General features: G+C 46.4%; 3 protein-coding genes across 4 annotated transcripts in view; all 3 read right to left on the bottom strand.

Annotated features, from left to right (window-relative positions):
* Nucleotides 1-11,277, bottom strand: part of LOC135206240 (F-box only protein 30-like) — a 36,813-nt gene extending 25,536 nt beyond the window's left edge. For both annotated transcript variants that reach the window (XR_010312701.1, XM_064237613.1), the window contains exon 1: nt 9,904-11,277. Coding sequence is in view for 1 of the 2 variants with exons in the window: in XM_064237613.1 (XP_064093683.1) it covers nt 9,904-10,059 (156 nt within the window). In the remaining variant the exon portion in view is untranslated. The remainder of the gene's footprint in view (nt 1-9,903) is intronic.
* A 5,734-nt stretch (nt 11,278-17,011) lies between these two features.
* Nucleotides 17,012-22,365, bottom strand: LOC135206309 (serine/arginine repetitive matrix protein 1-like). Its single transcript, XM_064237732.1, has 3 exons — nt 22,293-22,365; nt 18,185-19,026; nt 17,012-17,761 (listed from the first exon to the last, which is right to left on the bottom strand). The coding sequence occupies exons 1-3, from the start codon at nt 22,363-22,365 to the stop codon at nt 17,012-17,014; spliced, it is 1,665 nt and encodes a 554-aa protein (XP_064093802.1).
* A 2,435-nt stretch (nt 22,366-24,800) lies between these two features.
* Nucleotides 24,801-25,271, bottom strand: LOC135206308 (30 kDa salivary gland allergen Aed a 3-like). The gene has a single exon (XM_064237730.1). It carries the CDS (start codon nt 25,269-25,271, stop codon nt 24,801-24,803), a length of 471 nt encoding a protein of 156 aa, XP_064093800.1.
* Nucleotides 25,272-27,212: the final 1,941 nt, after the last annotated feature.

The raw sequence follows: 27,212 nt of genomic DNA, 5'->3' as shown, positions 1-27,212 counted from the left end.
GACATAAGATCCTTCCTCAACGATGTGGACGTACGTAGTGTAGGACCCTAAGGTCCCTTCCAGGAACTGTAGTCCCCCGACGCTGAATCCTATGGAGAGCACTCTGCAGGATCCCTCCTATTCACCTAGCCCCTCCCAGCACAGCCAAAGGAAGTAGAGGGAATAGGGGAGGGAGACTGGACGCTCTCGCTCGCCTTGCTAGCGGAACTAGCAGGAGAAGCGAGTCACGGGCAGCCATCAACCTGCGGTGATGGTCACGACGTGAGTCTAGGAAAGCGTTATTGGAGAAAACAATTTTCCGAGGAGGGTTATGAAACTCTCGTACAGCAGGGGAAACGTTTGCCACCACCAAGACCAGTCGGTCACACAAACGTGACCGTCGTCTGGGTAGGGCCGAGTGTGCACCTGACTGAAGAGAGCAATACCGTCCTAAAACACATCCAAGTCCTTGTTGAGGCCGAAACCTCCCAAGAGGATCGAATGGGGGATCCCCTACCAGTCTCTGCGTGCACGGTCCCGCGAGAGCGATCACTGGTAAGACATGAGTCACCTGAGTGACTCGCTCCTTCCACTCCGTGCCCGAGTCACGAAGGTGAGCAGACTCGGCGTCACTGACTCTGGATGCAAGTGAATCCAAAGATTTACATGCACTTAGGGACTCATGAACGCGCGCCCGACACAGAACTAGTCTTAGGGGCAGTACCTCTAGGACTAGCAGGAGAAGTGTGAACCGAAGTTTGCGCCTCTACAGCTCCCGACATGCTAGGCCCTGGGGACAGCGTGACGGTTCGAACCCATTCCCGAAGGAAAGGGAGAGCCAGCCGAAGGGGTGGAGGCTGATGAAAAATATGATGATTCCGAAGAGGAAGATGACAACCCTTGACAAGCTCTCTTCCTCTTCAACAAATTCTGCAAGACTACTTCTACAGGATGAGGTATATTTACCAGCATGAATAGAGTTAATAATCACAGGTTAGGATAATCAACAAGAAGAGATATCCAACCATCTACTGCTGTAATCACTATCACCACTGTTAGCCTGTAAAAGAAAGAAAATATGATTTAAAGTAATAAAGATACTCCTCTTGCATCCAAGGGCATCGCCTTCCAAAATGAGATCCCCCAAACACCAACACCACACGCCCCCTCTTCTACCTTCGTTCGATAGATAGCGAAAGGATGAAGGAGAAGAGGAATTACTAGAAGAACCAAAGGACAAACCTGCAAAGTTCCCCTCGGTAATTTCCAAAGCATAAGCGTAAATTTTGGATGAATACATGTCTCGTCCTAACGTTAGAGCGAAAATATGTACTAATAAAGATGTTGGCATACCTTTGCTACCGACCCTTAACACAAAGTAGAAAGGCGGCTATCACAAAAAGTGGGTTTGCATATTAATTTTTAAATTCAATTAATTACTATATCAAACACAGTACATAAGAGATTTTGACGTAAGAAAAATCTATTTCTGGGCGAAGGGCCCGTGTCGCCCAGTGAAATAGGTTCCTTTAGCACTATTTCTAAGGTAAAATATTGTTATAATACCAGAGAACCACTAAATTGGAAATGCCAGAATATTCTGGCTCGCTCACCTTTATTAAAAGGTGTCAGTATGGTTTCTGGGGCGAGTGAAACCACTACCACGGGTCCTTCTCCAATTAGCCTCTCCTACATCAAAAAACCTCAAAAAGAGAGGAGCCGACCTATGGCTCACTACCTGCTACCGTGTAGCAAGCGCCTGTGACGTCATACCTGCAGATAGCACCCAAGCTTGGTGCACAGTTGGGGGGGAAAGACAAGGGTGGGATTTCACTAGGCGACACGGGCCCTTCACCCAGAAATAGATTTTTCCTACGTCAAAATCCCTTTTCTGGGCTTGGTCGTGTCACTCTGTGAAATAGTACCAGAGAAAATACCAAGCTTGGAAAAAGGAAGAACACAAATTACTTTCCAAAAGGATTCCAATGAAAAACAATGAAGGTTAGTTCATTATAATCTAGATCAAATTACAAACCAGTAACATAAAGAGTAAGTAACCTTAAAACTATCAAACAACATTAATGATCATGGCAAACAAACATTTGAGATATAAAGTCCTTATGAACTAGACATTATGTACAATATGTTACATCCAAGGACCAGTACGACAGTGACGTAACTGGGACTAAGGCAAGAATGCTAATGAGGCCGGTAGGAAGGAGAAGGCAAAGGAGAGACATAAGCTGAACTACTGACTACTATCACCGCTGGTATCGGGGGAAACTGTTTCCCGCCGCTACCGCCGGGTACTTAAGGGCTTCCAAGGACTTAAGGTAATGGCGTTTAAATACTGTCGGAGATTTCCAGCCAGTGTACTTCTTCAGATCTTCAAAATTCATATGTTGGAAAAAGTTTATTGAGGTAGCTATAGCTCTAATATCATGTACCCGTGGGAAGGACTGCGGGTTGGCTTTTTTGATAAAATATAAGATTTGTTGCCTAATACCTTTTAGGGAAATGGTGCCACCTTTTTCTCTAATAAATAGAGGCCCAGAAGATTTCAGAGTTGTCCTATTTAAGTAAGATTTCAATGAAGTTACCGGGCAAAGGGATGGGTCCTGTGGAAGCGGAACGATTTTCCACGGAGCCCACCTATCTAATGGGTCCTCATTTTTGGCAAGAAACCACCGATCTGGAGAAAGTAACACTTCCCCTGAAGGGAGAAATTCTATATGACCTGGGTCTCTAGATAAAGCCGACAGTTCTGAAATTCTAGCACCTGAGGCTAAGCTTATGAGGAATAGAGTTTTCCTCAATAGGGACTGATAATCACACGAGGTGTTGTTAGTATCTGATGCCAACTTAAGGACATCATTTAAGAACCATGACACTGACTTGGGCCTTTCAGTAGGTCTGAGCCTGGCGCAAACTCTGGGGATGGAAGTAAAGTATGATTCTGTTAGATCAATCTTGAATCCGAATTGGAAAATCTTTTTCAGGGCTGATTTGGTAGTAGTGATTGTACTAGCTGCCAAACCTTGTTCAAATAGTGACCTGAAAAAGGAGATTGCCAGATTTGTGGTCATGGTATGTACATTAGATTCGTTCAGGAACCCAGCCAGTTTTTTAACTGCTGAATCGTATTGATGAAGGGTTGATTCAAGTTTATCTGATTCCAAGAACATGATGTTCTGAGGATCGATATCCGCATCCCTCTGAGCTGCAAACTTCATGAAGTCCATAAAGTTAGGGCTTTCTGAAGTCCTGAGGAAGCGAACACAGTCCTCATTTGTACTAGCTGTGACAGCTTGGGGTTGGGAATCTGTTGAGGGCGGAGACCCAACTCCAGGAGAAGGGGGAACCAATTGCTCTTGGACCAATTGGGGGCTATCAGAGCCACCTGACCCTTGAATGTCTTCAGCTTGTGCAGAACCTTTATGAGAAGATTCACTGGAGGAAAGAGGTAAATCTTGTTCCATTGATTCCAATCTATAGCCAACGTGTCCGTGGCGTAAGCCAGAGGGTCCAGGTTGGGGGCCACATAACAAGGGAGTTTGTGGTTCGATTCCGTGGCAAAGAGAGCCACCTGAAGCCCCGGTACTAGCTGACATACCCAACTGAATGACTTCTTGTCCAGAGACCATTCGGACACCAGTGGGACTGAACGTGAATGCGCGTCGGCCACCACGTTCTGTATTCCGACAAGGTGAGTAGCTGATAGGTGCCACTTGTTCTTGCCTGCTAGTGAAAAGATGGCTATCATGACATGGTTCATGTGGCTTGATTTTGAACCTCCCCTGTTGATGCAGTGTACTACCACTGCGCTGTCGAGCACCAGCGATATGAGATTTCTTGGCTGGGCGAAGCTTCTTCAGGGTGAGGAACACCGCCATGGCTTCCAGGACATTTATATGAGGCTGGCGGAATTGAAGGGACCAAGTACCTTGTACCTTCTTGTACTGTGAGTATCCTCCCCAACCTGTTAGTGACGCATCTGTGTGGATCACTAAGGCTGGTGGAGGGAATTGTAGTGGAATTGTCTTTGACAAATTCTTGACCTCCGCCCAGGGGCGGAGACGTTTCCGTAAGATTGCCGGGATCGGGGCTAACCTGTCCCGGAATCTTTTGTTCGCTTTTGAACGCCAAACCCGATTTATATCCTTCAGTTTGGCTTTCAATAGGACGTCCGTCACTGAAGCAAATTGGAGAGAACCTAAGATTCTTTCTTGGTTTCTCTGGGAAGTCTGTTTGCATTTCAGAAATTGTCTGGTTGCCTTGGCTATTTCTTTCCTTTTCAACGGCGGGATTGAGAGAGTATGCGAATCCAAGTTCCAATGAATTCCCAGCCACTGGAAACGGGACGCTGGCGTTAGCCGGGACTTTGCCCTGTTTATCTTGAATCCTAGGTATTCGAGAAAACGGATGACCGTGGCTGTAGCCTTGCGGCAATCTTCGATGCTTGAGGCCCACACGAGCCAATTGCCCAGATAGGCTACTACCATAATACCCTGAGATCTTTGTAAATATCCTGTGGGCTATGTTGAGCCCGAAGGGCATTCATTACCTTGAAGGAGTAGGCTTGGTTCCCTAACTTGAAGCCTAGGAACAGACGGAAGTGCCTTGCTACCCGGACATGATAGTAGGCGTCGGTAAGATCTATAGAGGTGGTGACGGCCCCACGGGGAAGTAAGGTCCGCACCTGTGAAATGGTCAGCATCTTGAACTTGTCGCAAAGAATGAATAAGTTTAGACGGGACAAGTCTAAGATTACTCTTCTTTTGTCTGAGTCTTTCTTTGGCACGCTGAACAAGCGACCTTGAAATTTTAAATGTTTGACTCTTGACACTGCTCCTTTTTGAAGGAGATCGCGGGAATACTCTACCAACTCCGCTGTTGGTTCCTGATAGAAGGTGTTGGGTGGAGGTGGACCTTCGATCCAACTCCAGCCCAGACCTTTGGATACAATACTTTGTGCCCAATTGCTGAACCTCCAATGATGACGAAAGAGGTACAGCCTCCCTCCTACCTGGGAGTTCTCATTGGGTTGATGATGGACGGCCTCCACGTCCTCCCCTTGCACCTCTGCCTCGGCTGGTAGCTCTTCCGCCGCCTCATTGACGAAAGGCGCCTCTAGATCTGCCGCCCCTACCGAACCTACTGAATGCCTGAAATGCCTGGTTTTCAAAGGTTGGGTTAAAGGCCGGGGAAACAGCAAAGGAAGTTGATGCCTGCGGCTGTTGTGGCTGAGTCAACAGCACAAACTGCTGTTGGGGTTGGCTCTTAGAGGTAGAGGGTTGGGGGACTGGTACTGCCTGAACCAAAGCTTGTTGCTGGGGTGCCTGGAAGGGCTGGAACTACCTAGGCTTTTTCTTTGCGTTGGGATTCGAAGAGGAAGACTCCGATTTCCTTTTGGAGACTAATCCCCACCGAACCCGCAGGCTTTGGTTCAACCTAGCAGCCTCGTTGACTGCTGAGGCTGGAAAAAGATCCGCACCCCATATAGAATAGGCCAGGAGTTTGTAGGGTTCGTGCCTGATCGTGGATTCTGCTAGGACGTGCTTCCTAGTTCCTCCTAGCCACAACAAAATCATACAAGTCACATTGCATACTCAGCAATTGTAACTTAGCAATGATCTTGAACAACGGCTCTTGCGAATACACAAGAGCTGCTGTTTCTGTCATGACTAGAGAGTTGAGGGACCCTAGCGTCGAATTCCGTCTGGATGAGCCCATCAGACAGCCTGGGTAGCCGCTCACTGAATAGAGAGATGGCACAATCAGGTTTAAGCTTGCCAACTGAGAAGGTTGCTGGTAAGTCTACCCATAGGTCATCTGTTCCAGGAAGTAGCAGAGATGTTGATTCCATCTCCCGGAGCTGTGGCATAGGCTCATCCCTCATTGCAGCTTGCAGAGTGAGTTCTGCCACTTTAGATGTGAACGGGATCGGGGTGTCCTCATCCACAGTAAAAATTGTGAATGGACTCCTGAAGGCTGTGACTTTAGTGTTAACACACTGCCATTCGTCAAGGTTACGTATCCAAACTTGCTGAGCTTGGTCCCGAGAGAGGATGACCGTATCTTTCGGGACCCTGTCCTCCCTGATCAAAGCAGATTCCGTAAGACGGACATAGCCTATGAAAGGGGCCTGCAACCCTGGTGGGTAGAACTCGAAGTCCTCAATCCTTCGAGTTCCGCAGCCCTCAATCGTAAGCATTCCGTTTACGAAAGGTGCATAATTAGCCACCCTCCATGGGTTGCTTGGATGGAAGGAAGGGAGAGTGGAGGAGTCCGGCATAACCTGGCCATGGGCTATTTGGCTGGGTTGTTGAAGCCCCGACGCTGCGCCTTGTTGGAGACCTGCGACTATGGTCTCCTGTGTAACCAGCCTTTCAAGGATTTCTTGGAACTTGGTATTGACCAAGTTCCCAACCATGTTCCCCATTTGTTGCATCAAATTGGATGCAAATGCTTCCTGGTCGAAGGAGGGAGGCTCTGCCCTCTCCTTGAATACCTTAGGTATCGCACCTTTAGAGGTGGATGCCACAGGATCCGAGGTGGAAGAGTGGGTTCTCTCCTTGGAAGACTTGGTCTTCGAGCCCTTGGAGAGAGACCCCTGTTTGGTTTTGTCAGCTCCGGGGTGGTGAGCCGGAGCTTTATGGACTTGGCTAGTGTATGATTTTCTGGGAAGGGGCTTTGGCAGCAATTTAGATTCACGCTTGCCCTTGACTTTAGGGATCGTCGAGAGGGATTTCGATCTAGATGATGGAAATCCCCCGGAGAACCCCTGCAAGGAAGTAGAAGAGGAAGGAGAAGAAGGTCTAGACATGCCCAAGGGGAGGCCTTGGGCACCTACAAGGCTTGCCTCATTAACATCCTTACCGTTGCCCATGCCGTCCACTGTCATGGGCTCAACGTCCAGATCGAGTGCCGCGACCTTTTCTGCGACCTCCTGCGCCGAAGCCTCCCCTGAGTGTTGAGCCACTGCGTCTTTAATAGATGCTATGATGGGAGCTGCTACTTCGGGGTCTACGTAGCCTGTGCTCTTCCCCCTGGGGAAGATCAAAGTGGCCATCTCTTGAGAGAGGATGTATGGCTTCGCCTTGCCTACATTCCGCCCACCCATACCTTGAGGGTGGAAAGAGCAGCATCCCGAACAGACTGGGCTGCCTGTAAAAGAAGGTTAGTGTTAAACTTAAACTTATCTCTTAATAGTATAACTTAACTTACAAGGTATATGTTTCACATATATATTACAATGATCCACCCTGTTCACCTATGTACACGCCGGAGAGGCACTTACATCACAGGAGACTCGTTCCACGAGATCGTAGCAGGTGAAATAGTTCTCATGATACCACACTACTGAACCATCTAGTTGGACTGCGCAGGTGGCGTGAGTCCGGCAGACGTCCTACCCACAGGGGTCCTGAAGGACGGCGTTGCAGCCGGTCTCCATACAATGGGTGGCCTGTAAATGGAATGATACATGAGTACCATTGTTAACCATCCGGACAATGTCCGTGGTTGATATGTCATAACACCGGAGTGTTCCGGTGTTGTAGAGTTGTACCCGGCTCGGCCGTCTCTTGCCATACACCGTGCTGGGGAATCCGGTAGAACAAGTAGCAAGTAGTTGTCTGTGTTTCAGCGTTACCAGAGAACAGACAACTACAGAATCGGGGTAGCTACTATTGTCATACGCCGGAGAGGAGTAGTCCAAGCAGGTACCGGGCGAGATGGGAGAGACCGGGTGAGTGGTGAGGCGGCGAGCTCGGTGGATCCGCAAAACAAATTTAAAGTAAAAAGGAAGGGGTAGCTCCCAGAGAAGCACATTGGCTTCAATAGTAAAACTAAAACTATAAACATAACAAATATTATAATCTGGAAAATGAAATAATGTAAGCCCGTCGGAGGCCGGAGCCTCCGCATAGTCATCACCCTCAAGGAATCCGGCTATGCCGGAATCCTATTTCCGCCAGAGCGGAGGGGAGGGAGTGACTAAGGGCGAGGGTATAGCCCAGAGCGCCGAGGAGAGCCGAGCCCACCCGAGCCTGGTGGCCGGCCGAGGCTGGGTAGTCAAGCTCCTCCCCTACTCTGGGATGAGACCGGCTGAGTAGCGCCACCCGCACACCGTGGGTCCCCGTGGGGGCCTCCCTCCACCCCCAAGAGTGAACTCGGATCGGTTGTCAGCGACAACGTGAGCGAGATATCAACCCACCTGGGTGGAGCTGAGGGGGGGGGGGGGTGGGGGGGGGGGGGGGGGTGGGGGGGGTGAGGAGCGTAGCGTGGTGGCTTCTACGTGATCGCCTGGACCCCTCACGGTTGGGTGCGGGCACCCACGAGGTGAAGAAGGCCAGGCGAAAGGAAGGCTTATAGGCCAACCGAAGCTGACTCACAGCAATGAGATAAAATAAAATTAAATATACGCTAAACACGGGGGGAAAGGGAATAAAATGAGATGAAGAGAAAGAGGGGCGTCCTGGAGGGACTAGGTATGACCAACCAGTAAGGGTGGTCAAGACCTGGCAACTCCGAGCAGCTGGCCTAGTGTCGTTACGAATAACTGTAGGACAGGCAGCCAGGGTAGGCTAGGACTAAAAGAAAGACTAGCATAGTCTCATAAGGCCTAACGAGGTAACCTAACCAAAAGGAACATGCATGCATGAAACTTTAACGGTAGGGTCCCAAAAGGCTACGAAACAGGAACACGTGCTCGGTAGAATCCCCCGTGTAAGGAAATGATCGTCAAAAAGCATCACCAATAATAGTAAAAACATAATGACATAACAATACTGCTATAATAATTCGTGTTCACTAGGTATGGGAGACTACGTGAGACACGAAAGGAGGAGACACAAAGGAGCACGCTGCAATGGCGGCTCGGGGCCGAAGCCGCGTGGGACGTCGACTCACAAAAACCTAAATAATTCGGTTAAAAAAGCCAAAGGCAGTCCCTAAATAGTGTCAACCATAATAGCAGTACTTAACTTGGATGCAGAAGCAGATTGACGATCCATGGTGAAATAAAAATTCCAAAAGCGAGAAACACAACACAGCAAAAGAAAATGCGTGTGGAGCATAGTAGTGCTATCAAAGCAATGACCTCAAAGGCGCTAGTTACACGGTAGCAGGTAGTGAGCCATAGGTCGCTCCTCTCTTTTTGAGGTTTTTTGATGTAGGAGAGGCTAATTGGAGAAGGACCCGTGGTAGTGGTTTCACTCGCCCCAGAAACCATACCGACACCTTTTAATAAAGGTGAGCGAGCCAGAATATTCTGGCATTTCCAATTTAGCGGTTCTCTGGTATTATAACAATATTTTACCTTAGAAATAGTGCTAAAGGAACCTATTTCACGGAGCGACACGGCCAAGCCCAGAAATATACATTTATTCAAAAAATAAAAAATTTAAGATCCCACCGGGAAAATGATTAACGGTTAGTCAGCAAGAGCTCACAAAAATACGTCTTCATCAGAAGATGGCCGAAAGCAAAGTGGAGTGTTTACATCCGGGCAGGTGGGCCTAACCGCCTACCAGATGGTAGCTACTGCCTAACCACCTTGTTCAAGAATTTAACAGCCACAATTCCAGCTATGCTGAAAGTAATTCCTTGTGTAAAGGACCTAGGGTTTGTATATACTACTGTAGGAACAATTAAGCATTTGGCTGAGTGTCCTCTAGTGACTACAAGAATTCTGATTTTTTAGAAATAAATCAAGCAACTATAAAATATACTGGATTCCAAAGGCAGTCAGTCACTACAAAACGCACTGTAAGTGCACAGTTTTCCCTCATCTTGTCATTTCTTACAACACTCAACAGAAGGACTAAAGTCTTAATGTCCTAAGACAGCCATTACCTCATGAATGCAATTCAGCATAACGTCATTACTGTGTATATACGTACTAACTAAACACTACTTTACCTTTTCTATACATGATTCAACAGTCCACTTTATTTCGCCTGGCTTTTTACAGGTCACACGTTCTCTCCACACCTTCCCCATTTTATAATGAGGATCTTCAGGATCATCCCGGCAAAACATGCATAAGTTCTTGAGAATTCCATGGACACAGCACATCAGAGAAACATCATCATTACGAGGTTTTCTCTTGATTTCTGTATGGGTAAAAGAGTAATGGACAGGGTTGTTTTGATGGTCTTGGTTATAATAGTCACTACTGCATTAGAATTCAATTTTTACAGGGATAAGACACAGTTTCCCACAAATAACAATGTGGTAGCAAAATTATTAGTACGTATATTAAATATCCATCACAAGTCATGAAGTAAAATCATCTAGTTCTGCATTCAGTTTAGCCATGTATAATTTTTGAAATATTTAGAAAAATACCACAGTAGTCAGGAGTTCAACTTCCATCATTCAAGACAATGTTAAGTGATGCAATACCCAAGCATTATGTAGTATTAAAATCCTTAGATGCTGAAGCAATGAGCGGTATGATGTGCTTGGTTGCTTTAGCACCATGTACAGAGCTTTTATAATACTTTATGTTATACATTTACCTAGACCTATGAGTCAAATTTATAGATTCTTCTAGAAGTGTCTGGAAGAAGTTACTCATGAGGGGAAAATGATAGAGAGCACAGTAAATTTTTCTATACAAAATTTTGTTTTGTAAGAATTGCGTACTAAATGTTCACTGCAGCATCCATTTAAGCCCCAGCTGCATTGTTATCTTCTCTTTTATCTTTCATCCATTTCCTTCACTATCTTTTTGCTTAGCTCTCCACCCCATATTGGGGTATACTACTTACATTGTGTATTATTGTGTGATACTGAAGATTCACTGCCGTGTTCTTTTGGCCTCATCTATATAGTCCTATGCCTTGTAATTTTTATCCATTCCATTTTGACACTTCTCACTTTGCTGTGTAATTTCCAGGACTTTTTTTTTCTCTCATTTAAGAACAAATCTTGCAGACAAGCTATAAAAGACTAGCAAAGTGACTCATGGTCTAGCTAATCTTCTTGGGTAAAATAACAATATGTACATCTCTTTAACCTTATTAAATCTTTCCCTTCCTCCAGTTTTCACCTGTATGAAAAAATCCTTTATACGACGCTGGCTAGAGTCCAGGAATGCGTCTCGGTAGTCTCGTTAAAATAATGTACCACAATAATAAAATAATAAAAAGTTCTTTTGCCTTCTGCGTACAGTATACACAAACATTTTCTCACATTTTCCTCCATTCTTTGTTAGCCAATCCTCAGCTGAGGTAGCTAATATTCATTAAAGCATTACGTTTGTTGCATAAGCAAATTCTTATACGTAATTACAATGATTTTTGTGATTTACACAAATTTAAAATCAAACGCTTCAGAATTCAAAAACTATGTTATCCGTAATAAAATTTAAAGTAGTATGCAACTATCAGTCAACACTTGCTTTGTAATCAGTATGATACTGTAATGTGCATATTATGTTGTACAGTACATACTTTACTTCATCATACATATACTATATACTTGGACATTTTGTAAAATGGCTAGCAACAATGTTAAGAATGATAGAATGTTTAGCATACATCTAAGCATTTAAATCAATTAACTTAGGAAAACAATTGCCAGGTTAGTACAAATTTAAATTGATTTTAAATTGTCTTGTCCTTAAATATTCTATAGTCATGGAAAGCGAGGGAAAAGACATGTATTAACAAATTAAAGTTGGGCAAAAATTTACTTGAATCTCATTTAGCATAAATAAACAAAAATGAAGAAACGGCTAACTTTAATTTGAATTAAGCACTAGACACATTGCTTCATTATTCTTGCTCTTCTGTTTTATACACTCACATGGTACTGACTCCTTTATGTACTGCATTATAGTAATGTCTTTATCCTAGGATAACACATTGTGCTGAACATGAATTAGAGAGTCAATTACAGAGGGACATGCAAGTAAAAAGACAGTGTATTAAAATCAATCATGAAGAAATAGTCATCACTTATGCCTCAGACATCACATGGCACAAAAGGCCTTTGCAAAATTCCACCACTTATGTTTCTCCCATGCTTTATATTCCACAAATTCCCACTCATCTCCAACTTCCACACTCTTAGTTCTCTCCCAAGTAGCTCTAGGCCTCCCAACTCTCCTACAGCCAAGCTGACACTATCACGTCCTATTCTTGGGGATTGTGCAAAGGACCTGTCCATGCCATCTCCATCTCCCTTTCATCATTACATTATCATGTTCATTATGCCATCACTACTAACTCTTGCCTTGCTATCAGACTACAATATCTTTGAAAAGCTTTATTCTTAAATCAATAAAATATTGAGATATTTAGCTATTGCTTTTATCCTTATCAGTGGTAGAGAAAATCATTACACTGTTTACCTGAAACAGCTGACAAAGAATCATATGCAGGCATGTGTGTTTCCTTTCCAGCCTCAGTAAGGGTAAAACATAATACTACATAGCTGCCTAAAGCATGCATGACTCATGTTATCTGAAAACATTTTCCCTTATAAAACTTCATCTGTAGTATAGGAGAGAAATTGTATTGAAGAAGATTATATGTATTATTTAAATCCAGTTTTCCTGTATACAATATGTTGAATATGTAGCACATTGTGGTGAGAAGAAATCCAGCAACCCTGCCTATCTGAATGTGGCATGGGAAACATTTGCTTTAAACAGCAACTGCTATACCTAAAGAGAGATACAACCTAAAGTACTTCCTGCAGCAGGTATTGTTAAGTTACAGGTACCTGGTATCTAGGACCCAAAACATCTTCTTAAGTTAGCCTAGATGGTTGCTACTTTATATAAAGTAAGTATGTGACAGTGCTTGAAATGAGACCTGCATAGACAAATCAGGATGAAAGATTATCATCAATTCCCTGCATTCCTCAAGATGATTCTAAGACATGGTGTCACCTGATGCAAGATCATATTGGTCTCTCCCATGTACAAAAAGGATAAAAAAAGATAATGAAAACTGAACTACTAAACTGTTATTTCAATCAAATCTATCTACCCCTGGAAGAAAGTCAAGGTTCAAAAAGCCTGCTGCCTGGAGGACTAGAAAGAAAAATGAGACAGATGCAGATGAAAGTACAGTTGATATCTCTCGATTCTGAAGCTGAAGAGATAAGCTTCCCATAAATATGATATTGTAATGATACAATAAAGTTTGTTCATACTTACCTGGCAGATATATATATATATATATAGCTGTATTTTCCGAAGTCCGACAGAATTTAAAAAACTTACGACACACGTAGCGGGAGTCAGGTGGTTAGTACCCATTCCCGCCGCTGGGAGGCGGGTATCAGGAACCATTCCCATTTTCTATTCATATTTTTATTCCCACTGTCTCCTGAGGGGAGGTGGGTGGGTACTTTGAATATATATATCTGCCAGGTAAGTATGAACAAACTTTATTGTATCATTACAATATCATTTTGTTCATGAAACTTACCTGTCAGATATATATATAGCTGAATCCCACCTTTGGAGGTGGGAAGAGACAGAATAGAATTTTAGGAAACATATGCATGCAGGTGATTGATATCTTGGTTCCTTACCTGTTAGCATAGCTGACTTCGTGATTACTGTCACCCAAGTCTGTCAACGGAGGCGTGACCACGATGTGACTAGATCATTGACTATACAATGAGGGCAACGAAGCAAAAAACACCACCTGGCCTAGTCTACCAAAGGTTAGTCCCACTAAACTAGGCTAAAGGAAGGGAGATTCGCCTCAGGCGGTCGACCCCACAACCAAAAACACACAACATTAAAAACTCACCTAACCACTAAAGGATAGGATGAGTGCTACCTCCTGCCCCCAAAACAGTGTCTGCGGCGACGTATGGTCCAAGCGAATAGCAATGTTCGTATGTTGCTTTCACCTCCCGCAGGTAGTGTGAAGCGAACACCGAGTTGCTCCGCCAAAATGTGGCACTCAAAATGTCACTAAGTGTCATATTTTTGTGAAAGGCTACCGAGGTAGAACTAGCCCTCACTTCGTGGGTGTTCACTTTTAAAAGTCTCATATCACTGTCACTGCACGAGGAATGACCTTCTTTAATAATTAGTGTCTCTCAAGAAGGCTAAAGCATTTTTAGACATAGGAAGATCTGGCTTCTTGACAGAGCACAACAAGTTACCAGAAGGCCCTCTACAGTCCTTCGTCTTTTCTAAGTAGAATTTGAGAGCCCTGACAGGGCACAGGACTCTCTCTGGTTTTCTAACCACGATTTCCATCAAACCCTTAATGTCGAATGTTTTAGGCCAAGGGTTGGAAGGGTTTTCGTTCTTTGCCAAGAACGTCGGGCTCAAAGAACAAATGGCATTGTGGTTCTTAAACCAAATATGCTTGCTTATAGCCTGGATCTCGCTAACCCTCTTCGCCATCTCCAGAGCAGTTAGGAAAATCGTTTTTCTAGTCAGGTTTCTAAGCGAAGCCGTGTGAAGCGGTTCGAAATGGCTGGACATAAGGAACTTAAGAATTATGTCTAAGTTCCAAGATGGTACTTTTGGTTGAGGTACCTTCGTAGTCTCAAAAGACCTTAGGAGATCGTGAAGGTCTCTGTTATTGGCCAAATCCAGCCCTCTATGATGAAAGACTACCGAAAGCACACTTCGGTAGCCTTTTATCGTCGGCACCGCCAGTTTCACTTCCTTCCTCAAGTAAAGGAGGAAGTCCGCTATCTGGCTCACAGAGGTTGAGGTGGAGGAAATGCCCTTCTTTCTGCACCAACTCCTGAAAACAGCCCACTTGGATTGGTACACTGCAAGAGAGGAAGCTCTCCTTGCGGTGGCGATCGCTCTTGCCACAGGTCTTGAAAAACCTCTCGCTCTGGCCAACTTCTGGATAGTCTGAACGCAGTCAGACTCAGAGCGGGGAGGTTTTTGTGGTACCTCTCGAAGTGGGGCTGTTTGAGTAGATCTGTCCTTGGAGGCAGAGTCCTCGGAAAGTCTACCACGAAGGACATGACCTCTGTGAACCAGTCGGTCGCAGGCCAGAAGTGGGCGATAAGTGTCATCCTCGTTCCCTCTGAAGCTGCAAATTTCCTCAGCACTTCCCCTAGGATCTTGAACGGGGGAAAGGCGTAAAGGTCTAGCCCCGTTCAGTCCCAGAGAAGGGCGTCTATAGCCACTGCTCCTGGATCTAGAACTGGTGAGCAGTAACAGTGGAAGTCTCTTCGTTCTCGAAGTTGCGAAGATGTCCACGAGAGGACGTCCTCACAACTTCCACAGCTTCTGACATACGTCCTGGTGTAGGGTCCATTCTGTCGGCAGCAGCTGGCCTTGCCAACTGAGGAGGTCTGCACAGATGTTTTCTACTCCTGAGAGGAACCTCGTCAGGATAGTGACGTCGTGTGCCCTCGCCCACAACAGGATTTCCTTTGCAAGGTAGAACAGGGACCAAGAGTGGGTTCCTCCCTGTTTCTTGAGGTATGCCAGAGCTGTGGTGTTGTCCGAGTTGATCTGCACAATCCTGTGGGAGACTTCGTCTTGAAAAAACTGGAGCGCAAGATGAACTGCTGCCAGTTCCTTGAGGTTTATGTGCCAGGACACCTGTTCCCCTCTCCAGGTGCCTGACACTTCCTTCACCCCTAGTGTCGCTCCCCACCCCGTGGAAGATGCGTCGGAGAACAACACTAGGTCAGGGCTCTGAAGCTTGAGGGAAACACCCTCTGCAAGCTTCAACGGATCGAACCACCATCTTGGGTGTTCTTTCACCTCTTCTGATAGCTTCAAGATCACTTCCAGGTCGTTCTCGTGCTTCCAGTTCTCCGACAGGAAGAACTGAAGAGGTCTGAGGTGCAACCTCCCTAGGGAAACAAACTTCTCCAGCGAGGAAATGGTCCCCAGCAGACTCATCCATTCCCTCACCGAGCATGATTCTTTCCCCAGAAAGGCTGACACTTTGCTTAGGCATTGCTGTTGTCGCCCCTGGGACGGTAAAGCCCGAAAAGCCACTGAATCCATCTGAATCCCCAGATAGACGATGGACTGTGAAGAGGTCAGATGTGACTTTTCGAAGTTTACCAGAAGTCCCAGGGACTTCGTTAACGTCAAAGTCGTGTGAAGGTCCTCCAGACACCGGGCTTTCGAGGAGGCTCGAATGAGCCAGTCGTCCAGGTAGAGAGAGATCCTGAATTTCGAAAGATGAAGCCATCTCACAATGTTCTTCATCAAAAAGGTGAAGACCATCGGTGCCGTGCTCAGTCCGAAACAGAGTGCCCTGAATTGAAAAACCTTCCCCTTCAGGACAAACCACAGGTACTTTCTTGACTGGGGATGGATGGGGACGTGAAAATATGCGTCCTGGAGATCTAGTGACACCATCCAATCCCCCGGTCTTAAAGCCCCAAGCACTGACTGAGGCGTCTCCATCTTGAACCTCTGCTTGATGACAAAGAGGTTTAGGTTGCTGACATCTAAGACCGGTCGCCATCCTCCCGACTGCTTTGGCACTAGGAACAGTCGATTGTAAAACCCCGGGGATTCCAGGTCGAAGACCTGTTCTACCGCTTCTTTTTCGATCACCTGATCGAGCAGATCGAAAAGAACTTGTTGTTTTTCCCCCCGGTACGAGGGCGACATATCCCTGGGTGTCGTAGACAGCGGGGGTGATTTTAGGAAAGGGATCCGGTAACCCTTTTCCAAGATGTCCAGCGACCATTTGTCTGCACCTCTCTCTCTCCAGGCTTCCACAAACAGCCGAAGTCTGGCTCCTACCGGTGACTGAAGGACTTCTGTTTCACTTCTTGCCCTTTGGAAGCACAGGGGCTCTGCCTCTGGAAGTGCCTCTTCCTCGAGGGGCCGGTCTCGAGGAAGATCCACCTCGAAAGGGCTTCGATTTCTTAGAAATCGAAACTCCCGAAGAAGTCGAAGGGCCCGCAGTTCTCCGAGACGATTAGGCGAGGAGATCCTGCGTAGCTTTAACTTGCAGACTGGTTGCAAGGTCCTTAACCATAGCCTGGGGGAAGAGATGGTCCGAAAGAGGAGTAAACAGCAACTCTGCCTTCTGCGAGGGAGAAACTGATTTTACAGTGAAGTTGCAAAATGGGATCTCTTCTTCAAGAGTCCTGTGCAAAAATGCGCAGCCAGCTCCTCCGAACCATCCCTGACGGCCTTGTCAATACACGACATGACACTGGACAGCTCCCCCAGGCTAATCGAATCGGGACTCCGTGACTTGGTATCCAGAACTCCAAGACACCAATCCAAAAAGTTAAAGACCTCTAACAAACGAAAGAGGCCTTTAAGGTGATAGTCCATCTCCGTCGTCGACCATGTCACCTTGGATGAAGCAAGGAGGGACCTCCTCGAGGCATCCACTAAACTTGCAAAGTCTCCTTGCGCAGAAGAGGGAAGTCTGAGACCGACGTCCTCGCCTGTCTCGTACCACATCCCTGCTTTCCCGCTAAGTCTAGACGGCGGAAGAGCAAAAGAGGTCTTGCCTTGAGCCTTCCTTCGCTCCATCCAATCATGGACTTTGCGAAAGGCTCTTTTAGTCGAAAGGGACTTCTTCATACGAACAAACCCCGAAGCCTTGTTGACTTTTGAAGACAAAAGCTGAGAGGGGGGAGAGCGAGGAGCTGCAGGTTGAAAGGTGTCTCCGAATGAAGATTGAAGAAGGCGGGTCAAGACCTGGTAATCCGAAGAGACAGGCGCAAGTGGTTGATCATCATCAGCTTCTTCTGAAGCCCCGCTCACCTCATCTTCAGATACAGGTGAAGTAGGAGGAACAAGAGAAGGTACAAGACCTTCAGGTCCGAGTCTTAAACCTGAACGCTGTTGTGAAGTCGAAGGTAAAGCAGACTCATGGGTTTCAACCAAAGACTCCGTTACACGAGTTGGTAAAGGCAAAGAAGGAACATGGTGCACCTCTTGAAGGCGTGAAGAAGCTTGAAGGGTGTCCTCGAACACGCGCGGGCGTCGACGAACGTTCACATCAGCGTCCGCCCGAGCGTCAACTGGCGCGCGCCTGGCGTCCACTGGTGCACTCTTGGCTTCTACTGGCGCGCGTTTGGCATCCACTCGCGCGCTCCTGGCGTCCACCGGGGCACGCCTGGCATCAACTGGCGCACGCCTAGCGTCCACTGGCGCTCACCTGGCGTCCGGCCGAGCGTCCAGCTCAAGCTGAGCTTCCACAGAAGCGTCCAAGAAAGCGTCATGCTCCCGACAGGTGTCAAGCTTACGAGCAGGAGAAACTGCCTTACGCGAAGAGCGAGAAACAACATCTTCGCGACCTCTAGAAAGCCGCTGGGGAGCCTCACGAACTCTAGAAGGCGACGATACAGGTGAAAGAGACGAACGAGGAGACAGAGAGGGAGACTGTCTAGATCTCTTGACGGGCAGCCTGTCATCCTTCCTCCGATGACGTGGTTGCGTCTTTCTCTGAGAAATCACACAAGCAAGTTGTTGCTGTAAGGAGCAAAGAATCTTCTCAGTAGGAGAAGACTCCCTAACAGGAGAGGGGCTGATCCTATGAGAAGGCGAGGGGCGAGGGGACGCCTTCTTCCTTCTCACAGGAACTGCCACTGAGCGAACTCTGGAGTGACTGGGGCGCTCGAAGGAGTCATCCTCTGATGACGCCCTACTCCTCTTCTGCGGCGGGAAGGCCGCGAAGGCACTATCAGGCGAAGATCGTCGATCGGGAGAAATCCCAGGACGTGAAGCGTCCCGTTCACAAACGCTCCTTTTCAACGGGCGTGAATCTGACTGAGAACTCCACCCCTTCCGCGGGGAGGAAGCCTCGGATGACGAAAAGCACTCCTTGAGGAGGCGTGCATGCGCACGCTCCTTGGCAGTCTGGGTAGCGTCTACAGAAACTGCCAAAGGCACGTCAGATCGGTGGGGGTTCCCCATAACCCTCCTTCGGCTTTCGACATGCCCTCTCCCTGAAACCTGGAAGTCCTGCAGAGGTACAGGCCTAGAGGCGAAATGGGGCCGATCTGACGCACCCTCCACAACACAAGGGGCACTGTCACTGCACTTTGCACTTTCACTTTTGCCTTCTAAGGCAAGCACTTTCGATTCCAGATTGCGAATCGACTCTAAAATCAAAGAAAGGGCATTACCCTCCACAGAACCTGTTTCAGGGCCTGAAGGCGGCACTACAGGGTTAGGAGAAGGAACTACAACGGGAGGGTTAGTAGGAGAAACATGAATTTCCTGACGTTTACCTGAAACACTCCTGGAGGAAGACCTCCTCAACCTATCACGCTAAAGCTTACGAAGATAGATTTCATACGCCTTCCACACAGAATCCGAAAGACATTCACACTCCTTGCAGTCTTTCTCATACAAACAATCATGCCCCCTACAACTCTTACACAATGTATGTGGGTCTACCGATGCTTTCAGTAGCCTACCTCTACATTCACCTCTACTACAAAACCTGGCGCTAGCCGAAATAGACCCAGACATCTTAGTTTTAAGAGAAATCAAGCCAAAATCAAATTAATTCCACAAGTAACGTGTGGCTAGCCACCGATCCAAAGTCAAAATACCAAAAAAGCAATCGGGATACTTAAGTAGCCAAAAGTTTCCTAAATCCAAGACGGAGGTGCTGAAAACAGATGTTTACAGCACCAGCGACAGAAAAAATATGAATAGAAAATGGGAATGGTTCCTGATACCCGCCTCCCAGCGGCAGGAATGGGTACTAACCACCTGACTCCCACTACGTGTGTCGTAAGTTTTTTAAATTCTGTCGGACTTCGGAAAATACAGCTATATATATATAACTGACAGGTAAGTTTCATGAACAAAAAATCCTTTTTAAAGTCCTTATTGGTCTAGAACTTCATACTTTTATACTTCTTATATTCTTACAGCAAGAATACCTTCATTTATGAGAAGTCTTATATTGAATATCCAATCATCACATTGCTGTTATCATAATTATTATCACTGCTCTTATGATGTCAATCAGACCATGTTTACAATTCTAGATTCATGGGAATCGCACAAAAAGACTTGTTATTCAAATTGAGGTTTACAATTCAACAAGCTAAAATTAAAGGAAAGGGAGCATATGAAGAAGTGACTAAAGTGAAAACAAAAAGTAAAAGACAGAAAGCTGTGCAGTTAGGGCAAAGGAGACAGTGAAGAACATTTAGTACCATCTAAGGTGCGCCAACTAATATTAAGATATACGTACATAACATGCAAACTGTTAAAAAATTAAAAGATAGAAATACAAAGGAAACAAAAATGAATACAGAACTATGTCAAAATCACAATTTGTCGTAAATTGTATTTTTCCTAACTATACAAATCTGAGGTCCTTTAACATATGGAATATACTTCAGCGCAGCTGGAACTGGTTGTGAGCTTTCGAACAAGGTGGTTCGGTAGTTAACTGCTTGTCCGATAGTCGGGAGTCCCGCCCGACTTGGAGGTAAACATTCACTTTGCTTTAGGCCAAGGAACAGAGCGAGGGGTGGCATGAGGTGGGACTATGTGTAAAGGACCTCAGGTTTGTATAGTTAGGAAAAATGTTATTTTCATGATAAAATAAATTTTTGAACATACTCACCTGGTAGTTATATACATATATAGCTTACGTCCCTGACGTCACGGCAGAATTTCAAAACTCGAGGCAATCGCCGATTGGGTAGTCAGGTGTACCACCTGTGCGCCCTCTACCCAGGTACCTGGAACCATTCCTCATTTCTTCCATGCCCATAGTCTCTAGAGGAGAGGAGGGTGGGAATTAAATTATATATAACTACCAGGTGAGTATGTTCAAAAATTTATTTTATCATGAAAATAACATTTTTAAACATCTAACTCACCTGGTAGTTATAAATATAGCTGATTGACACCTTTGGTGGAGGGTCAGAGACAGCTATCATCGTTGGAATTGACATAAGTGTTAATAAAAACCAACTTACGGTTCGTACCTGTTAAGGAAGCTGACTTCAATGATATCCTGCCTCATTATGTCTGCCTTCCTTAAGAGATCCAGCGATCCACCCAGGGGGCTGAAGACCTCTCGGAGCTGTCAACCAGTGTAAAACCTCTAGGTGACTAGACTCCCTACAATACCCTTGTTCCGGGCAATACCAAGGAACAAACTGACCACCTGACTAAGAATCAATGATTGTGGAAGACTGCGTCCAGTCTCCAAAAACAATCATAAAAATTCAATAGTTCCAAGGAAAGAAAAAGGGTATTGGGTTATGGGGTTGAAGGGGTAGTCCCTTATCCCACTACTGAATTAGCTGCTACAAACGGCCCCAGCGTGTAGCAGTCTTCATACAGAGTTTGCACTTGCTTCAAGTAGTGCGAGGCAAACACTGATTTGCTTCTCCAGAAGGTCGCGTCCAGGATATTCTGAAGGGATCTATTCTGCTTAAAGGCTACAGAGGTTGCTACTGCCCTAACCTCGTGTGTCTTGACCTTTAGCAGCCTGAGATCCACCTCAGTACATTGCAAATAGGCTTCCCTTATTAAATGCCTTATAAAAAAAAGGATAGCGCATTCTTTGACATTTGCAGAGGGCTTTTTAACTGAGCACCAAAGCGCCTCTGACTTGCCACGTAAATCTTCAGTTCTTTCCAGGTAATACTTAAGCGCTCTTACCGGACACAGAACTCTCTCTAATTCCTCCCCTGTGATATCCGATAGATTTTGAATCTCGAACGCTTTGGGACAGGGCTGAGATGGGCGTTCATTCTTTGCTAGAAACCCCAGCTGTAGAGAGCAGATAGCCTTGCCATGTCTAAAGCCTACAGTTTTGCTGAAGGCATGAATTTCACTGACTCTTTTTGCTGTAGCCAGACTAACTAAGAAAAGAGTTTTCATGGTAAGGTCTTTCAATGATGTTTCATGCAAAGGCTCGAACCTATTACTCATGAGAAACTTCAGGACTACGTCTAGATTCCACGCTGGTGAGGACTGTAGTCTCTCCTTAGTAGTTTCGAAGGATCTGAGAAGGTCTTGGAGATCTTTATTGTCAGACAAGTCCAAGTTCCTGTGTCTGAAGACCGCTGCCAACATGCTTCTGTATCCCTTAATGGTCGAGGTCGAAAAGTTACGAATCCTCTTAAGGTACAGAAGGAAGTCAGCTATCTGGGTCACAGAGGTACTGAAGAGGAAACAGAGTTGTCCTTGCACCATCCTCTAAATGTCTCCCACTTGGATTGGTATACCTTAATGGTGGATGACCTCCTTGCTCTTACGATCGCTCTAGCTGCCTCCTTCGAAAAACCTCTAGCTCTTGTGAGTTTTTCGATAGTCTGAAGGCAGTTACTTGAAGAGGTTGGAGGTTTTGGTGATACCTTTCCAAGTGGGGTTGTTTGAGTAGATCTACTCTCAAAGGGAGACTTCTGGGGGTGTCCACCCTCCATTCCAGTACCTCTGTGAACCATTCTCTTGTCGCCCATACTGGTCTATCCGTCTGCAGCGAAGTCTGCAGCGAAGTGTCTCGCATTCTCCTATCCCATTGCAGCGAAGTTTCTTCTTCTCGGTAGTGGATAGGACAGCGACACTCCATGGTGGGTGTCAATGGTATGGGTACTGGGACAATCTATTAGGACGAAGTAATGATTGATCTGGAACAACCAAACTAAGTCCACAGCGTAGATCGTAACTGACTCGGGCGCTCTGACAGCTGCCGACTGACTGCATTCGGTAGTGAGGCAAGTTGTCCAAGCATCCGAGCAAGTCACGTGACCTTCGCCTTTTAAAGGGTTATGCCGAGAGACCATACAAATTGTCTATTTGTTTGTCACCGATGCCGGACGGCGAGGTGATAATTCTCTTAAGGCATGTGCCCAACAGGCGAAAGTCAATTGCCTTCTAGAGACCGAGGTCCCTGATGGCAAGACATTCTCATAGTAGTTGAATCTCAGCTAAGGAGAAACAACACAATGTTCCATTGAAGACGAAGGTGGAAAGTGAATGCAACCTACGTCTTCACAGCCGAATCGAGAGAAGGATTCTCAAGATTCTGAACCAGTGCTTACAAAGGACTGAAAATGCTAACCGCTATTTCATTGCTGTCCGGTGAGGAGTCGTAGTTGCAATGAAAGCGGGGCATTTTTCAGTAATGAAAAACACAGGGAAGTACTGCCTGAAGAACTGCTTCTCATGGGCTGATCATTTGGAAATAGAGCTGGCAGGTTGGGGAGCAGGCAATGTCTTCCGTATACATCTGTTAATTCGGGGTGAACAATGAACAATTGCACACCTATGAATACAAGATATTTTGAAGACAAACTCAGATGTCTGAAGAAATCATTCCGCATTATCGCCATGCGATGCAGCGGGAGACTAGTACAGACTTGTTACCATGCGGTAAACAGAAAAATGAAAGAGTCCAAGATATATCTCTGTTGAAAATTCTCGCAATGTCCAAGGCGATGCAGTAGATCTCATTCATGTATGCGAGAATCCCCATTAATCAGAAACCTAAGTCCGTGATTGTTGGACAGAGATACGGTTCGGTAGTCAATCATTGTAGGGGAGAGAAACATAAACCGACCATGCATCTCTGAGAGCCAGCTGGTACTGGGCTGTCATCTGCAGTCCAATACACAGTTAGCTCTCGCTCACTCGTCATCCTGAGTTGCCAGGTAATCCATTCCACGAAGGAATGAGTTTGGCTAGAATCATCGAGCGTTAAAAAAAAATACGCTTGAGCAATTATATTTAAACGAAACGGATTTCGGTAAATACAAAAGCTGAGGTGGTGTTGTCGTGACAATATCATAAGTATCTTAAAATCGAAACTGGTAATTCCTGGGAAGTTGCAGCTCAACCAGGATACCAGTCATCTCGGTCACAATCCGTAGAATTAACTAGGGTATGCGCCCACACCCTGGACAATTCAACTGCTTAACCGAATCATGTCGCGAGGGTAACATACGTAGTATATTTGTAGGTTTCTTTACAACAACTTCCATCCTCAATTCTTTTCCCTTCGAGGAATGAGAATAAAGATTGGAAATCGACACCCCTCGCTCTCTAGTCAAGAGAGTGAAGGAGAAGTCTTCTCCAAAGGAAAACTTCAATGGTGAACAGAAAACCGAAGACGAAAGTTCAAGCCAAACTGGATGCTCGCATCCGCTCTTCTCTATTCCAGGGTTGGTCGCCTACTGTGAGATATTCTTACTTCAGCAGCAGTTTTTCTTGCAAACGCTAGAAATTCCAGGAATTCGAGTATTCGGCGAGGTTCCCGATTATCGTAGTAACAATTATCGGTGATTCTCGTTATTAAGTCCTGCGTGGCCTTTTGGGATAAGGCAGAGGAGACCTCTTTCACCAACTCTTGCGGGAAAAGGTGTGCGGAAAGAGGCGCATAAAGCAGTTCCAATTTCTGAATGGGCGTGACCCCATTACCAAGGAAAGAACAAAGACTCTATCTTCTTTCCCAAGGCTCCCAGAGTCCAGTCGAGGAAGTTAAAGACCTCAAAGGCTCTGAATATTCCTTTGAGGAGGTGGTCCATCTCTGATGTTGACCAAGAAACCTTAGTCTTTCCCATGGCCATCCAACGAGAGGCGTCCACCAGACTCGAGAAGTCCCCCTGGGAAGAGGTAGGAACTCCCAGGCCGAGAGCTTCTCCAGTCTCATACCAGATACTTGATCTAGACGCTAATCTGGCCGGAGGAAACGAGAATACTGTCTTTCCTTGGTCCCTCTTAGTCTCCATCCAATCCCTCATTATTTTCAACGCTCCCTTGGACAAGCGTGACAAAACCATCTTCGTACAATTGGTCTTTGACGCCTTCCCTAGAATAAATTCTGAAGGCGGGGAACAAGGGGCAGCCGGAATACAGTTCTCCGGAAACACGTCTGTAAATACCCTCATGAGTCTTTTCAAGTCCGACGAAGGGTGCTGTTCTTTTCGATCCTCTTCGTCGAAATGTCTTCTACGGGATTAACAGGAGAAGGGGGAAAGTCATCATTTCCTTCTTCTGATTGTTCTAGGACCGAAGTATCGACGTCATGTTTCCTCGTCGTCGTCTCCTTATTATCTTCCTGAAGCCTGGCGTCCTGAAGTCGAAACTCTTGACGCTCGGCGTCCTGGCGTCCAACCTCTTGACGCCTGGCGTCCTGGCGTCCAAACTCTTGACGCTCGGCGTCCTGGCGTCCAATCTCTTGACGCCTGACGTCCTGGCGTCCAGCCTCTTGACGCCTGGTGTCCTGGCATCCAAAATCTTGACGCTTGGCGTCCTGGCATCCAATCTCTTGACGCCTGGCGTCCTGGCGTCCAGCCTCTTGACGCCTGGCGTCCTGGCATCCAAAATCTTGACGCTCAGCGTCCTGGCATCCAGCCTCTTGACGCATGACGTCCTAGCGTCAAAAGCTTCCTAAGGACGACTTACAGCGCTTAAAACGTCTTGAGCTGGACGATTACCGACGTCTTTCTTTGCTGCAGGTTGCCAGACCTGCATCAGGGAGGAGAATTTCTGCTGCATGTCTTGCAGCAAAGCTATTTGCAGAGCTTCTTGCTGCTGGGGACAGACTGGGGAAGCCGCAACATCATCCAATTCTCTCTCCACATCACGTAAGGGTTGGGACGAACGTTCCAGGGACGAGTGCCAATCCGAAGGAGGAGGGGGAGCATGCACCGAAGGCAGAAAAGCTACCGACGTCTTTTTGTCTCCTACCGAAGCAGACAGCCACCTGTGCGACAATTTACGTCCGTATTTGGTAGGAGAGCTACCATCGGAGCTGGAAGGGAAGCGCTCCGGGCTACTCCAATGGCTACATCCTGGGGCCTGAGGCGTCGTCTCATGACGCTGCTCTACAGGATATCGTCTTTTGAGGGGTCTTGACTCCAACGTAAGACGCCAGCCCCGTCTGGGAACTGCGTCCTCCGACGACGAAGAGCACAATTTTACCTCGTCTTTCCTATGGCGAGGGTGAGTGTCCTGGGAAGCGTCAACAGGTACGCTTGAGGGGACGACTGCTCGGGAGCTAAAACCTCTCGCCTCCCTTCGCCTGTCGATTTTCCTTCTCACAGGGGTTGGTGAGCTTGGAAGAGGTCTAGGGCTAGGAACACGACAGATCTGAGCGGCCGCACCCTCCACTGCATCTGCACTGATTTTAGCACTGTCACTTGTGTTTTTTAAATCTCTCACATTCGACCATAACTTCTCCCCGTCTTCTGCGAGGGATTCTACCCTTTCACCAAGGGCTTGAATGGCCGCCATCATGTCCTTTAAAGTTGGACCATTACCTGTATCAGTAGGGGGATCTGGAACTACCACTACGGAAGAAGGATCAATAGGCTCATTAGCAAGGGAAAGAGAACTGTCAAGTCCCTGACTATCTCTAGAAGAGCGAGACATACTACTCTTCGCTCTCCTGATCCTATCCTTTTCTAGCTTTCGCACCTAGCGGTAATATTCTATCCACTCATTCTCAGGTAAATCTACACATTTCTCACATCTATCATCCAACTCACAACTCTTGCCTCTACATTTTATACAAACTGAATGAGGATCTAACGAGGCTTTAGCAAGCAGAGTCTTACATCCTCTCACACACATTCTCACAATCGAAGCAGAGTCAGCCATGTTGAAAAATCCAAAAGAGAGATCAAAACAAGCAAGAGTCAAATCAACAATATCTAAAAGGGTTCCAGAGAAATCCAAAGCAAACCCAAAAACAAGCGAAAGCCAAAGCCAAAGTGTACTTCACCAAATAACTGCGAAAAAACACGGGCCAAACGAGCTAATTCCAACGATGTCACCGATGCGGCGGCAGGGAAGATCTGAGGAATAGTTAACATATGAAAGACTCACTTATTGGTGGGTGGAATCTGAGTCTTATGAACAGACTGGTGTTCGTCCGACCTTGGTTCCCTCCATGGTCGTAAGAGCAGAGGGAGGGATCCTAGCCTCTGCTCAACTGATCGGGGTGTGCACCGCAGGATCAGTGGTCAGACCTCTGGACCAAATTCATAAGAGGGAGGCAAGCGTGCCTCTTATGAATAGAAAGCAAGAACTAGTTCCTACTCAAGAGCCTAATATAAGGTCATGGGTTTGTCTCTTGTTGGCATCCACTCCCCCCCTTGTCAGGGGAGAGGTGGATAACCGGTCCTATCCCCACAGGTAGAGGAAAGAAAGGAGGAGGAAGAGAAGCCAGTCACACTTTCATTCACTCGTCCATTCACGCAGTCTCACAAGGACGCTATGCTGTCTTGTACAGCAAGGGAGCTGGGTAAGCTACACTACTTGTTGAGCAGCCACCACGGGTCCCAAGGAAAAGGTGTCCAAGGAC

Source organism: Macrobrachium nipponense, chromosome 29 (assembly GCF_015104395.2).
Source record: "Macrobrachium nipponense isolate FS-2020 chromosome 29, ASM1510439v2, whole genome shotgun sequence".
NCBI lineage: Eukaryota > Metazoa > Arthropoda > Malacostraca > Decapoda > Palaemonidae > Macrobrachium > Macrobrachium nipponense.
This window is presented reverse-complemented; position numbering and strand designations above follow the sequence as displayed.

What these genes read in the sequence shown, in the direction of transcription:
- LOC135206308 (XM_064237730.1), bottom strand. Translation starts at nt 25,271, where the DNA reads ATGCGTCAAGAGGCTGGATGCCAGGACGCTGAGCGTCAAGATTTTGGA.
- LOC135206309 (XM_064237732.1), bottom strand. Translation starts at nt 22,365, where the DNA reads ATGGGCGACAAGAGAATGGTTCACAGAGGTACTGGAATGGAGGGTGGA. An exon ending in CCAGAAGTCTCCCTTTGAGA is followed by an intron (nt 19,027 to 22,292) that starts GTAGATCTACTC and finishes CTTTGATTTTAG; the next exon opens with AGTCGATTCGCAATCTGGAA. An exon ending in TTTCTCGCTCTTCGCGTAAG is followed by an intron (nt 17,762 to 18,184) that starts GCAGTTTCTCCT and finishes ACTTCACAACAG; the next exon opens with CGTTCAGGTTTAAGACTCGG.